Source organism: Alexandromys fortis, unplaced genomic scaffold (assembly GCF_014885135.2).
Source record: "Alexandromys fortis isolate MF-2015 unplaced genomic scaffold, M_Fortis_MF-2015_v1.1 scaffold_23, whole genome shotgun sequence".
NCBI classification, from domain to species: Eukaryota; Metazoa; Chordata; class Mammalia; order Rodentia; family Cricetidae; genus Alexandromys; species Alexandromys fortis.
In genome coordinates, this window is record NW_026067907.1 from 3927702 (window position 1) to 3942580 (window position 14879).

At 40.5% G+C, this 14879-nt stretch overlaps 1 protein-coding gene and 1 long non-coding RNA gene across 2 annotated transcripts in view; one reads left to right on the forward strand and one right to left on the reverse strand.

Moving 5' to 3' along the window:
* The first annotated feature begins 1038 nt into the window (after positions 1–1038).
* LOC126497661 (uncharacterized) lies at positions 1039–9929 on the forward strand. The gene is made up of 4 exons (XR_007590660.1): positions 1039–1110; positions 3963–4682; positions 9209–9376; positions 9749–9929. It is a non-coding gene; the product is annotated as an uncharacterized lncRNA (long non-coding RNA).
* The window catches only part of Nox3 (NADPH oxidase 3), a 58884-nt gene continuing 53228 nt past the window's right edge, over positions 9224–14879 (reverse strand). Inside the window, exon 13 of the mRNA XM_050135828.1 lies at positions 9224–9370. Coding sequence (XP_049991785.1) covers positions 9244–9370 — 127 coding nt within the window. The 3' untranslated portion in view covers positions 9224–9243. The remainder of the gene's footprint in view (positions 9371–14879) is intronic.

Here is a 14879-nt window from a genome sequence, read left to right on the forward strand (position 1 = left end):
CTTAAATTTGCTAGACTTGTTTTGGGAATAATTTTCTTGTTTCTGAAGAATTTAAGACTATTGAAAAACTATGAAATATATCATGTTCATACAGAGTTATAGCTAATGTAACAAATTGTAAAGCAAAACTAGGAAATAAATATTACCTACACTATTGAAACCTCCTCTGTTATTTCATTTGTTCCTATACACTCATCTCACCGGAAATCATTAACGTTATGAAATTAGGGTTTGTGATTTAGTTTATACATCACTCCTGATATTTACTATCTGCTTTTGGTTATGTGTGTGCACATGTTTATAAATGACATTGTTTTACTTGCTACATAATCTAATAGAATTCTTCCTTTATAAATATATTCCTCTACAATGCTTTCCCCCCTTTTCAGGATTGTGACATGTATCCATGTTGTTCTAATTCTGGGATAGGAAAAGTATGGCCTGTGGGCTCAATTCATCTGCTAGTTATATATAGCCTTGAAGCCGAGGATGATTTACATTCTTAAAGAATTGAATAATAAACAAAGTCAAAGGAATAGATGTGACAAAGGCCATATGTGGCCAACACAGCTTAGAATATGTGACCTTCCCTAGAAAAGCTGGAGGAAACCTTTCTTGAGTTTGTTTGCCATTCTTCTCCCTTTGTTCCACATATGTGTAAAAAGCCTGTCAAGTTTCATGAAAACCCTTTTTATGACTCTGAAATTTATTGGTTGTTTGGAAGAGAATTAATGCATTTGTGATATCTTACTTTTGATCTATATGCTATCCATTTTATTATAACAAAAATATTTTCTTGTAGCTTGTAATAATACGTTTTTTTTTTAATATTACTTTTTTCTTTAGGTCAACCAAGAATACCTAACTGGACCAAAATCACAGTCTTTGTTCATTTCTATATCTTTTAGAGGAAAAAAAATGCATTCCTTTATTGATGTGGGATTCCCCTCTGTATACTATTGGTTAATGAATAAAGAAGAACAGAACAGAACTAGGCAGGGAAAACCAAACTGAATTCTGGGAGAAAGAAGGCAGAGTCGGGGAGAAGCCACGGAACTGCTGCCAGAGACAGTTGCCCAAGAACCTTGCCGGTAGGCCACGAGCGTCGAGGTAAAATATAAAACAATAGAAATGGGTTAATTCTAGATGTAAGAGCTAGCTAGCAATACACTTAAGTGATTGACCAAACAGTGATTTAATTAATACAGTTTCTGTGTGGTTATTTAGGGTCTGGGCAGCCGGGAACAAACAAGCGATCTCCTACAATGCATTATGACTTCCAGAGGCTCTCTGCATTCTTTAGTGCCCTTTGTTTCCATAGCCAACCTCCACCTTTCTTCTTGCGTCTCCTTCTTGGGCTCTGAAAGTTCTGTCTCCCCCTGTCGTTTGTAACTGTCCAGTGACATTTGGCTAGTCTAGTTAATCAAGGCTAATCATTCATCCCTGGGGAACAATCTCAAAGCAGTCATAATTGTGTCTAGAATCTTAATTCACTTTTGCAGTGGGATATCACATACCGTTGGTTTGAGGGATTGGGATGGGGACATCTTTTGGAGACATTCTTCTTACTGTTACACCTGTCTGTGAGTCTTTCCATTGGTATAAATTCTAACACCTACATTAGGTTCTTTCCGTCCCTTCTTTGCTGAGACTATTTTCCACTTGTTTCCCAGGGATTTTAATTGCTGGTTAGAATGTTTTAATGATAACTGTCCTGTAATTCTTTTCCTCATATTTGTGCTACCTTGGTGTTGATATCTGATTTTTTTCCTGACTTGAGCTCCCCACGTCTTTGTATGACAGAACTGTTGGACTGTTCTCCAGACAGTTTGAGAACAGTGTTATGACACTCTGATTTAGACCTTCTGTTAGAGATGGTCGTTATCAGTAGGTTAAGAATACACAGCCCTGCTCACTTGGAGGCTTTCAGGACAAAATGTCAACTTAATTTTCAAGGGCATTACAATGTCATTTTGATATGCTCCACTGTTTGTCAACCATATGCTGATCTAAAATTCAAGCAGTGATGCTAACTAGCGTTCAATTCTCAAATCTTTGGTTGTGCTGTCTTGAACTGATGTATTACACTGCTCTCCTGGGAACACGCCCAGACCTCACAAATAGACTCAAGATTCCTTTCCTCTATTTTCCTTTTTCTTTACACAAACCCAACCCCAAAAGTTTCACTCTCTAGCCTCTGCAAACCTTTTTTTTTTAATTTAAAAGTTTTTTTGTCATTTTACATACCAACCGCAGTTCTCCCTCCCTCCTCTCCTCCCACTCCCACCCTCAATGCCCCACTCCCCCAACCTGCATCTACTCCTCAGAAAGGGTAAGCCAACAAAGTCTGGAATATCAAGTTGAGGCAGGACCACGCCCCTTTCCCCTGTATCTAGGCTGAGCAAGGTATCCCTCCAAGGGAAATGAGCTCCAAAAAGCCAGTTCATGCCAGTGGACTCACAGACTGCCCCAGCTACACAACTGTCCCCCACATTCAGAAGGCCTAGTTTGGTCCTGTGCAGGTTCCCTAGCTGTCAGTTCAGAGTCAGTGAGCTCCCACTAGCTCAGGTCAGTTGTCTCTGTGGGTTTCCCCATCATGGTTTTGACCCCGTTTTGTACACAGCTTTTAAGTGTAGGACAGACGCTGTTGGCAGGGTAGAGGCAGAGTTTGGGACAGTAACTGAGTAACACCTCCATTCAAAGTAGTATGCACAGACAGGGTGGAGGAACAGTTTCATCCTTTTTGTTGTAAAAGTTTAATTTATTCTGCTATGTGTATTGATTGTAAGAATTGTTCTTACACATCTAAGCATTTTCTTTAAAAGTAAATTTGCCTTCTGAGGAAATTTGATTGGCGATTTGGAGAGGATGGCAGAAAATACTTATAAAATATGCAATGACCGACATTTCCATAGTTGGAGGTTGAGGCATTTTAATAACTAGACTGATCCTGTATCATTAATACACTGCTGCCTTGGAAAACAATGGGGAGATGTTTAACAGCTTTTTTGAAAGTGTTTGAAACTTAATGAAAAAAAAAAGAGACCAACAAAACTAAACCAAATAAAGAACAACAAAAAACCCCTTTTATAGCAATCTCTTTTCTGTTCGTTTGGGAAGAAAACGGGAAGGAAAAAACTTGGAGGGCTGTGGATTTTCTCATAAAAATCACTAGGAAAACAACAGAATTGACAGGAAAGAATGGGAAGAAAAGGAGATACAATAGTAATGTGTTAGGGACTGAAGAGAGGGTTCAGCAGTTAAGAACCTGCTCTTCCAGAGCTCCTGAGTTCAATTCCCAGCAACTACTGGTGGGGTGGCTCACAGGCATCTGTAATGGGATTTGATGCCCTCTTCTGGTGAGCAGGTGTACATGCTACTGGAGCACCATAGACAAAATAAATGAATCTTTTTTTTTTTTTTTTTTTTTGGTTTTTCGAGACAGGGTTTCTCTGTGGCTAAAATAAATGAATCTTAAAAGAATTAAAAATAATCTTAAAAGAATTAAAAAATAGCAATGTGTTAATGGCGTTGCTTACGTTTGGATGAGACAGATTAATAGTATTAATGTAGAAGTATTGATCCTGCTTATTGCAAGCCAAGAACACACAACCTATGCTTTTCTGAAATAGTTATCAGAAATCAGAAATAAATAACACGTTAAGATGATGACCTTGAACAAGGCTCAGAGTCACCGCTGAGGGATCTAGGGGAGACAAAGAGGACTTAGCAGTTCTTAATGTGTTTAGCTTATGCTTGCTGGCAGATGATGGTGGCTGTAATTGAAATAATAGAGACTGGAGGAAGAACAGAATTGTAAGTTGAAAAAGAAAAGGAGTTTACTTCTTCGTGTAAGAACATGAGATACTTATTCGCCTCAGTGCTGAAACCATAGCTGGGATGTCATGGAGAATCGAGGGGGATGTCTATGTTGGAGCTTTATTTTTGGGTTTCATCCCTAGACAGATGGTGTCTGAGATCTTCAAGTCAAGAGAATAGACAGAGAAGGAGGAGAGGACCAAGTCTGGAGACACAGTGATACTTTGAACCTGGGCAGAGGTATGAGAGATGGTAGCGGAGAGAGGCCTATGTCACAGACGTCCATGAATTACGCCTGAAAGTAAACTGGCCACGATTTCAGCAGCTGGTTTTACTTCTGGGATGGAGCTGATTCCAGCAGCTGCATTTTACGTCTTGGATGGAGGCCATCGTGGGGCTTGAGAATAGCCACAGTTGTGGAGATGCTAATCCAGTTAGTGTGCGATAAAGAGAAGGCTGTGGGCATTCCCCCTCTGAGAGCTGCACGCGGTGGCCCATAAAGAAGATGAAGGACAATGTAATCTAATACAGCTCGACAACTCGTGCCGGGAAGAAGCGTGATAGTTTGACTCTGAAACCTCACCTACAGGCTCATGTTGTGAACCCTTGTTTCCCAGCCTGTGGGGCTATTTTGAGGGTGGTGGGGCATTCAGAAGGAAGGGCCTGGCTAGTGAAAGTAGCCCATGGTGGGGAAGGGAGCTTGAAGGTTCTGTTGGCTTCTGGGGTCATTATGCCCTCTCTGCCTTCTGCACTGCTCCGTGGGAAGACTTGCTGCCAGAAGCTACTTCTGCCATGGAGGAGCAGGCTCTACCACCACGTCGCCACCACTCTGATGGATGGAGTCTCAGGATGCATGTGCCAAAGTAAGCCTTCACCCCTTGGGTTGGTTCTGTCAGGGATTTGGGGCAGAGTTGAGAAAAACTACTAATACAAGAAAGGCAAGGGCCGAGGAGAGGGCAAAGGACAATAAAAGATTAGTCATAAATAATTGTGTGGGGGTAGGGCAGGGGTAGAGGTATGTGGGATTCCCCTCTGTATGCTACAAATATGTTTATTACCATTGGTTATTAAAGAAGCTGTTTTGGCTAATGGATTAATAAAGTCAGGCAGAAAATCCGAACAGAGATACATAGAGAGTAGGTGGAATCAAAGAGATGCCACATAGCTGACAAAGGAGAAAGACGTGAGCAGTCAGCTAGAACCTTACCAGGTAGGCCACAACTGCGCGTGGTGATTCACAGTTAATAGAAATGGGTTAATTTAAGATGTAAGAGTTTGCTAGAAATATGCATAAGCTATCGGCAAACAGTGTTGTAATTAATATAGTCTCTAAGTTATTATCTGAATCTGGGCATCTGAGAAACCAACGAGCAGTCTTCACCAAGGACCAAGTTTTGAAAGAAGCAAAGTGAACAGACCAGGTTGAAAGCCAATGGGACACTGAGGCCCAAGGTAGCAAATCAAGGCTGAAGGTGACGTCTTTATGTAGCTGATTTTAACATTTGCAAACTTCAGAGACAATAGACAGCATTGCACATTGCAAGATTAATTACAAGCCCAAATTTGAACACTCAAAATGTAAAAAACGATGAAAATAGAGACTGTGTTTGTCATCTATTTACGTTTCATGGCATAATGTGTCCTAAATAGAGAAGAGATTGTTTATAATTTTTGTTTATTCAACTGAACTTGAATACTAAGATTTATAGTTTTCATTGGGAAAAAAACCACCTTTGAATAGTGCCCAGATTCTACTGGCAATATCATATAGCACACCATCTATTTATTTGCTGTTTTCTAAAACAGGAACCAGTTTGAGATCCAACAGTAATAATTTGGGCCAGTTAAAGTTTGGGGGAAATTATGTAAATAAAAGATACAAAGAGATTGTAATCACTAGAACAATGAACAGAATGGAAAAGAATCCATTATTAAAATAATTGACCGTTCTAAAAGGAAGAAACAAAGGACATACCAACGTATTCACAGATCTAATATAAGAAAATTGCTTCAGGTGAAGGAAACCTCTCACACAACATAGTATAACAAAATAGCTATATGAAATGTTCGTCAAATGTTCTGAGTTTTTAAGATAAAAGAATCACTTAGCCACCCAGGCCAAAAATAAAAATGTAAGTTATAAAGTGGAGAGAAAGAGGGGCTGGAGAGATTGGCTCAGCGGGAGAAAGAGATAGCTCCATACTTCACCACAGCCATACAAATGAAAGAAAACGCCAGCGGTGTATGCAGAAGCCTTAGGGGGACTGAACGTGGTCCAAGAACAGCAGAGCGGCGAAGATCAGTTGAGTGGAAATGGAAACTACCAGTAGTCTCAAGCGTAAGCTGAAGTAGAGACAGTCTTCACACTTTCCTTGGTCACCCCAGAAATTATTGAAAAGCTTAGTCTCAACCAAAACTCATGGATCGCGTCGCTGTAGTGCGCGCAGTGGGCCATTCCAGGTCCCCTCATCATTTCCTTACAGAATATAGCAGAGGCTACACACAGTAGTTTTACCTTCGCAAACAACGAAAGGACCACAGGATGCTGGATTCCAGTGTCCTCCTACCTTACAAGCCGAGGATATCCAGTATTTCACTTCTATATTTTAAAAGTATTCTTTCTGGATTCTGGCACCCATGGGAAAAAGCTAAGTACTGGGGTGTGTGATTTTAACTTCTGTCTCAAAAGACATGGCGGGGAGCCCCCACATACCTCTACCCCTTCCCTACCCCCACACAATTATTTATGACTGATCTTTTATTGTTCTTTGCAGTCGCTATTTTGAGATTCTGAGGAAACATATTTTTTGCTTTTTACCTTGGCTTATCTTTGCACACTGAACTTCCTCCCTCCTGAAGTGAGTATCTCCTTTGGCAGTTGCTCTGGAGAGGGAGGGTTCTGTCCGGAAAGTCTGTCTTTTGCCTTCATTTTGGGAAGTGAATTTCCCAGGGCCCGAAGGTACTTTTAAGACAGAATATTCTTTTTTGTTTGTTTGTTTGTTTTTTAGAGACAGGGTTTCTCTGTAGCTTTGGTGCCTGTCCTGGAACTAGCTCTTGTAGACCAGGCTGGCCTGGAACTAGCTCTTGTAGACCAGGCTGGCCTCGAACTCACAGAGATCCGCCTGCCTCTGCCTCCTGAGTGCTGGGATTAAAGGCATGCGCCACCACTGCCCGGCAAGACAGAATATTCTTAACATGGGAAGCTGTTGAGGAGGCTGTGGCCACACTGATTGTTGTTCACAGGCAGGTAATAATACAGTTTTCCTCTTTGGTGGCTTTAGGGGACTCCCCCTTTGGGATGGTTTGCTCCATACACAGGAAGTTTCCTCCTTGCCCACCTTCCTTGTCTGTTCTTTCTCTCCCCTCCTGTCTCTCCCACTCCTCTCCTCTCATTCCTTCTCCTTCCTTTATCTTGTCCAGTTTTGTTTTCCTTTTCCTTCCCAGTTTCTAGCTTTCTTCCCCACGTAAGCTTTTTGCTTTTCTTTTTTTCCTATATACTGTCTCAAATAAACTTTAGCGTATATATCATTTAAAATCAAAATCAAGAAAATTTTAATTTAATTGGCCTTTAATTTGGCATAGAAATTAATTTGGAATAAATTGATGTTTTCAGAATGTTTAATATTCAAATTTAGTTAATACTACCTGTGCCCATTTGCACGTCTTTCTATTTATGTTTATTGATGTATCTAATTACCTTGAATAATTTTTGTGGAATGTTTTTATTTTGAATAAATTATTTTCCTTTTAATTTGGTTATTGCAACATTACAGAAATCAGATTTTTATATTTCTATGTTTGAATAGGCAAGAATCTCATTATATATATATATGCACATATATATTTAAAAAGTTGAACAGTATTTCCAGAAATAACAAACAATTGGATTTTATATATTCTGCCAGAAAGTTTTATTTTATTAGACAAAATTGGATGACCAAATAGTACAATTTATTTTTTAATAGACAAAGAAAGAAAAGTACTGACTATGTTTAAGAGGAAAAAATAATAATGTACTTGATTTTCTGGCAAAAGGTTAGATTTGACTCTAAAAATTTCTAACAGTAATGGTTGAATCAAGATTAAATGGGAAAACAATTGCATAGCATGCCTGAATGTGTTCAACTAGTGTTTAAATAATTATCTATCTATCTATCTATCTATCTATCTATCTATCTAGATACTGAGAAATTACCAGAGGAAGTAGAAATTATATGTGAGATATTACTGAATATACCCAACTGTATAAGTACACCCTACCCAATATGACTGAATTTATAGTCAAAATTTTAAAAAAATTGATAATAGAAAGTAAATAATCAATTTGTACTTTAGAAATACATGAAAAAATTTAAGTAGCTAAATGATTTTGTAAAATCAAAGCATGTCAGGCCAATTCACTTCTTTTATGACGCCCCACGGTGATAAGAAACATTCAAAAGCATAATCTGGTCTTAGTTGTAGCAAATGCTTTTCTTCCATTGCCTATGATGTATTACCTAGAAGCTAAGGGTGTGGTGTACAGTCCCCAATGCTGGCCGTTACGCAGTTTTAGCTGGACACTGATATTAACAGGTGTAGGGATGTCAAAGGCATCCTCTGAAGTCAATAATTTCTATATAAAGCCAGAATAAAAGGCTTAATATGCCACTAATGCATTTACTTGTTGCTGTCTGGGGCTCAGTAATTTTCAAATCAGTAGATATATTTGATGAGATGATTATAAAACATTAACACTGGTGTGGAGAAACTCTAAGATGTGAGCTTTGCAACCAGCACCATGGCGTGGAAAGGCTAAATCAGTGAAAATTCAATAACAGTCTTAGCTGTTTTATGGGACAGAAGTTTAGTTGAGCTATAACTGTTTGTTAAAAGAGAGGGAGAAGGAAATCAGGAAGGAAGGAAGGAAAAAGAGAAAAGCAAACACGAAATTTAGTTTTAATGTGTCTGTCATACAAGGTAGAAAAACGTCAGAGGTTCTACCCAGTTATAACCATGGTTTGATTAACATTATGTCTACCTTTCACAGGCCCGATCTGGCCCACGTTTTACATTTAAACACCCATGATTTCCACATTTTAGTTCAGTGCTTGGCCACTCACCTATATGCCCCATCCCGACTTTTACATTTTTAAATGATCAAAAATACAAATTCCATGGGAGAAAATATTATATGACATTCACCTTCAGTGGCCTTAAGTAAATTCTGATGATAAAAGAACTCAGCTAGCCTGAGTTGTGATGTGTTCTCATTTGTGGCTACTTTAGCATCTTGGAACCACAGTGTTGAGTAGATTAGGCTAAACCCATACTATTCATAAAGCTAAAATGATTGCTGTTTGGCCCTTTGGGGATAAAATCTCCCGACTCGTGACCTCTTTGATTGCAGCCGCTTGCACAGTGTCTTCTGTTTACCTCCAGCATCTAGAAGCTTTCATTGTTGTAGTAGAAGTGAACACCCCGAGGGTCCGCTGAGGAATACAAGCGGCACATCTTTTGAAGAGTCTTCGACATGGCCTTGGGTCCACAGAAGAACACGCCAATGCTGCTGCTGCAGGTACGGTAAGAGAAGGAGAGTGTTACCCAGGCAAGACCAGCAGGAAGCCATGACAGGCCTAGCAATTAGGAAGCAGACATGGTGGCAAGGTTATTTGTTTATCTTCTTGTCTGTGTCCACTTCCTGCATCCTTCCTGCTTCCGGCACATTGCTCCCGCCAAGATTCCCAGAGCCCCGTGATTCCCAGAATCACAGGAGCCAGGGACCCAAGAGGAGAGAGGCCGGAGGAAACTGTGCAAATTAGCAGAGGGGTTTATGATACAGTGGGCTTTGGTCAGATGAACTTCATCAGCATCTTCTTGGATCTGTGGATAGAGTGTAAATTTCCCTCACAGAAGGATCAGGACTGTTGACTCCGTTTTCTCATCCTAGGTCCGGGTGTAAGTAGAAAAAGACTATACCTTTGCTGAAGGAATGAATAAACGGTCATGTTGATTATTGCCTACATGGTCTTGGACAGGGCTGGAGGTCTGGCATATGTAAAAAAAAAGGCAACAATTACATTGTGTGTTTTAATGAAAGAAAAATAAGACAGTATATTCAAAAAAGTCTTTCAAAAGGGTCATTTATGACTAATGTCTTGTCCAACCTTGCCATTTTTATAGATAATAAAATTTATATTAAAGTCATAACAGCTTGATTTATTTCTCCTACTAGAATTCAATTTGCAAAGAAGGTTTAAATGAAGACAGGGAAGGGACAAAGCACTGTTGAAGATGAAGTTTCCCAAACATTGCCATCTCTGACCCTTGCCTTTCAGAAACTAGTGCGGAAGACACAGCAGTGCTTTGTATCACGAGAGTGCCCCTGTCCCTTGTGACCCTGCCCCTGTATAAACAGGCACTGGTTCAGGGGTTCATATTGTCTCTTGAATTCGGGACATGCCAACCCCTATTGGAAAGTACAAAGGACACAGTTTTCCTCCCTTGTCTTCCAGATTCTTCTGCTCTGTGGCATCTTCTTTCCTTAGTCTCCAGCGTACGCTGAAGTAGTTACTCAAGTTTAGATCGATAGTACCCATATTACTGTGTATAAAATCATTAGGCAGATTGTTAAATTGCAGATTCTTTGGCTGGGATCCACGAAGAGTATGTTTGGTAAGAAGCCAGGTAATATTGAGGCAGATGGTTCCATGAGCCATACTGCCTCAGAGAAATTCTTCAGATTCAGGGCCAGCCCGTTTCTTCTGCCTCTGTTCCTTCCACCTGGCTTTTGTTGGTGTTTGTGTAGCTCTGCTCCTCCTCGCTTATACAGTAGCACGATTCTCGGCCATATATCAGAGCCCTGTTTGAACAGCATGCTCCCGGACCATGCTGCCCGTGTTAGAAGGTGACGGTTTAATCACCTTTCCAGCTAGCTTCAAAGAAATTTACCAAATGCTTTCATTTACAAAAGAAAATATATTTAAAATGTCCAAGTGCCACTTTCAAAGGTATCCTTCCCATGACTTAATTTGTGAAAATATTTTTTTCAAAAAATGTTTTGTACTGAATAATTTGACTTGAGACGATTTTCAGGTGTTTATGGAACTAGAAAGGGGATCATTTAAGGAGGTTGATGTTTTCATCCTTCGACTGTCGCAAGTGTTGGATATTTTCATTATCTCCCCAAAGCCCTATTGCATCATGTATGTAATCTGGAGCATTTGAGACCTTTTCCTCTCAGGGTCTCCTCTGCACTCCCAGATTCTCTCTAAGGATGAAATGACGCATGGCAGGCCCTGCCTTGGCCCTGTGCTTGGTCCAGGGTGGTCTCTGTAGCTGTTAGTCCTCAGATATCAGTAGTATGCATGTCTGCAGAGTTTCCCCCATTCCACAGAGATGAACAGAAGATGGGAAGTGGGGTGTGAACATGGAGGCTCATAGAGAATGAAGTGGGTTGGTCTTTAGAGCTGTGGACAGAAACAGCTGAGTAAAAAGGTCAGGCACGGTCCTTCTCAATGAGGAGTCCCAGCTCTGCTTTGGGCATGATGCCCAGAGGAAGCCTTGCATTCCTTTTCAAAGGTGCTGTCATGGGTGGTGATATTTCTCCCGTTAACACGAATGTACCAGAGGTTGCCACTGGCTTATTCCCAACAGGTTGTGACTGCCCTTTCGTTTGTAGCCACAGCTGCTATTCAAGAAGCCTGTGGTGTTCTTTGACGCTTTGGCTTTAGGACCCCATTTCAAAGCGTTCTGATTGTGGCCTGCCAGGTGTACCACTGGTCTTCCCAGTGACTCCCAGCCCTCGCGCCTCTTTGAAGTGGTGGCAATTGCACTGCACAGCAGAGTCCAGAAGTTCCTGTATACTCGGGGTCCTTAGCTGTGGTGGTTATGCAAACACCAGAAAGTCTGACAAAGGCCATTCATTATCTACCCTGTGGCTGTGACCTAGAGGTCAGTCCTTCACCATTTCTTTTTTCTCATTGCTGTCCCCAAGCAAGGCATAGTCTTCACCTTGATTTTACCAACCTTGGCATTTATGACACCAAGTATGGGGTTTCCTGGTCATGAATGCATCCCATAAACCATGGAGCTGAGAAAATATGCACAGAATGGTTAAGGCACAGATGTGGCAGGGTTTTTTTTTTTTTTTCCCTTTTATGAGGCAATGGACAAATTCAGCAAAGCCCTAATGGGATTGCTAAAGAAAAAAATTCTTCAATAAAAATTTAATTATCCACAATTGCTTAGCGTTAAAAAAGAAGAATCTGTGCAAAAGAAACATAAAAACACTAGACACCGTTTCTCCTCCAGTTTACAGCCTGCAAGCTGCAAAGCTTGTACACACGTGTGGGGCTGGATCAAGGATAACATTAGCAGCATCGACCAGGCTGAGTGGCTGTTTTTGATGGGAAAAGCACAGATTTCACAGAGGCTGAGAAAAATGGTTCGCATTCCCATAATTATTCTGAGCTCTGGCAAACTGCATAGAAGGCTCTTTCCCCTCTGCCCACCCCTTGTACTTGTTAAACAACCACCATGTTCTTCTCTGTGGGATTTATATGTGTTTTCCCCCCTCTCAAAACAGTTGAGCAACGCCATGCATGAGAGGCATCCAAAATATCACCCACCAGGAGATTTCAGCCCAGCAGAGAGACGGAGTGTGGGTGTGCCTGGGAGCTTTCCCACTACCTCTCCAGATTCGCAGATTCGGCTGGCACGAGCCCCTTTCTCTTTAAATTGTATGTTTGTTTTTATGTGTTGGCTTTTATGCTTAGTAAGTTATAACCCTGTTGGGGCAGACCCTAAACCCTGTTTAAAAAAAAATCAAATTACTTTATACCCTGAGTGTGTTCTGCAAATAAAATCGATAAACAGAAGCTCCCTTCAGATTTATGAGGGCTTAGGACCAAGAGCTACAAACTGCTTCAGACGGTGGACACACAAGTTCTGGGTAATCTTTCCCAGTGAATGTTTTTCATTAGAAATGCCTCCAAATGATTTATCACATAATTATACTTTATACAACACCATCTTTCTCATAACTACAGATGATAGTTGTGCCGGCCAGCTCTCTCCCTTTGCGACCCAGGCAATGCCCAGCAGCCATCTGCACTGACTCTCTCAGAGTGTACAGTGGTCAATCTTGACTGTCAACTTGATTTAGAATCACCTAGAAGATACACCTCCAGGGGAGGTCTGAGAGAATTTTCAGAGAAAGTTAACTGAGCAGGAGGGATGACTCCCTGAATGGGCTGGGGTTTCAGTCTGAATGCAAAGGAGAAAGCTAGCGGAGACATTCATCATCTTCCGCTTCCTGACCGTGGGTGCAATGTGAGCAAGCACCTCCTGTTCCTGCCGCCATGACGGACCGCATCCGCAAACTAGCAACCTGATTAAGCCCTTCCTCTTTGAGTTGCTTCTTGTTAGGTATTTGGTCATGGGATAAGAAAAGCGATGAACACAGCGTTCTCATTACTGAATTGTTCATCTGGAGCTGTAGAAATCACTAACAAAACACCTTGTGCCTGTTCTCTGTCCCACTTTCCAGCAGCTGTCTCTTTTGACGCGTAGGGCGGTGTGCCTAGGAGAGTCTCATCTCTGTTTCCTCTACCTCATCATCCTTTTGCTTGTTCATTCTTACCAGTAGATATGAGAGATTAAAGCTTAGTGGGGAGGAGGTAGAAAGGAGGTGGAAGAGAGGAGGAAGAGGAGGAGGATAATTGACTCATAGTATTGGATTCCAGAGAACAATTTTTCTTCATCCTGTCTTTTTCTTTATACCTCTTCCACTAAGGCATGTAAAGATAGAAATAACCAAAAATGTTCCCATAACTGTTAGTTTGCTGGAATAAAGTCATCAAAGTAAGTTTGCAGAGTAATAAACCTAGACTATTTACTTATATACTTAGTCCTCATACAACAAACAAGTCTAGTAATTTTCATTGAATTTTTACTAGGCTATAACCAGCGAGCTAGATGCCCTCTGGTGGAAAAGGAAACATTTAGGTATGGGGGTGATTTTCTATCATCCATGATTGGTGGCTTTACTGTTCTTATAAAGCCATAATTTATTGTGTGCTAGATTTATATTTGAATTTATTTCTTTGAGTGTTCCGAGCATTTTTGCCATATAATGAATGTTTAGGATGCCCTGTTAGATAAAGGACCTTGTATGCTATAATCAGAATGCTAATTTCCTAAAAATACCACGGAACAACATTTTTGCACATATGCATGTACAAATGAGAATTGAAGGGTGTGCACACAAGCAAATGTGATTCCAGATGGACACATTTACTCAATTTAGTAAAAAGGTATTTTTTACATTTCTGAAACGAATGGGGGTCTAAAATATATTCATGTTATGTGGCTTAGAACTCCCCATCATTGATACCTTTGCCATGTCTGGGTTGTTGCCTCTGTTCTAACACAAGATGACAATCTTCTTTGTTCTTCTCCCGTTGTTATTAAAGAATCATTCCTATTGAACTTTTGAAAACTGGGAAAATCTTGGAAGTTTGTATGGTAATTAATTACATAAAGTTCACACCTATAAGGTATGGCGAAGATATTAGCAGATAAGTCAAGAGCAACAAACTATAAATATTTTCTGAAGCATAGGATCAAAGACTGAAGCCCCGTGGAAAAACCTCTTAGTCAATTAACTAGCAACAGCTGAGCCACAGACCCACAAGGGCGAGGAGATGTACAATGTGTGTTTGTCAAAAAATAGCAAGATATGACAAAGCTATATTTATTTTCACTCTGCCTGTCTTCTGGAAAATGATTTACTGATTTCTGAACACGTGTCTAGAGGTTGGCAGCTTATTGAGGTTGCTTACAGAAAATGAAACACAGCTTCCATTTTTGTCCGAAACACATTTCTATAGGTGAACAAGTCCTAGATGTCAATGCAGGCATCATTAGCCCGCTGTACTTCAACGGGAGGGCGACTTGCTTTGTGTGCGTGGAATACTTTTCTACACTTGTATAATTGAAGTAATTGGCAATTATCACATGCCGGAGAGTTTGGGCATAGCAAGAAATGACCTCTTTAAATACATACTCGTTTGCTATTT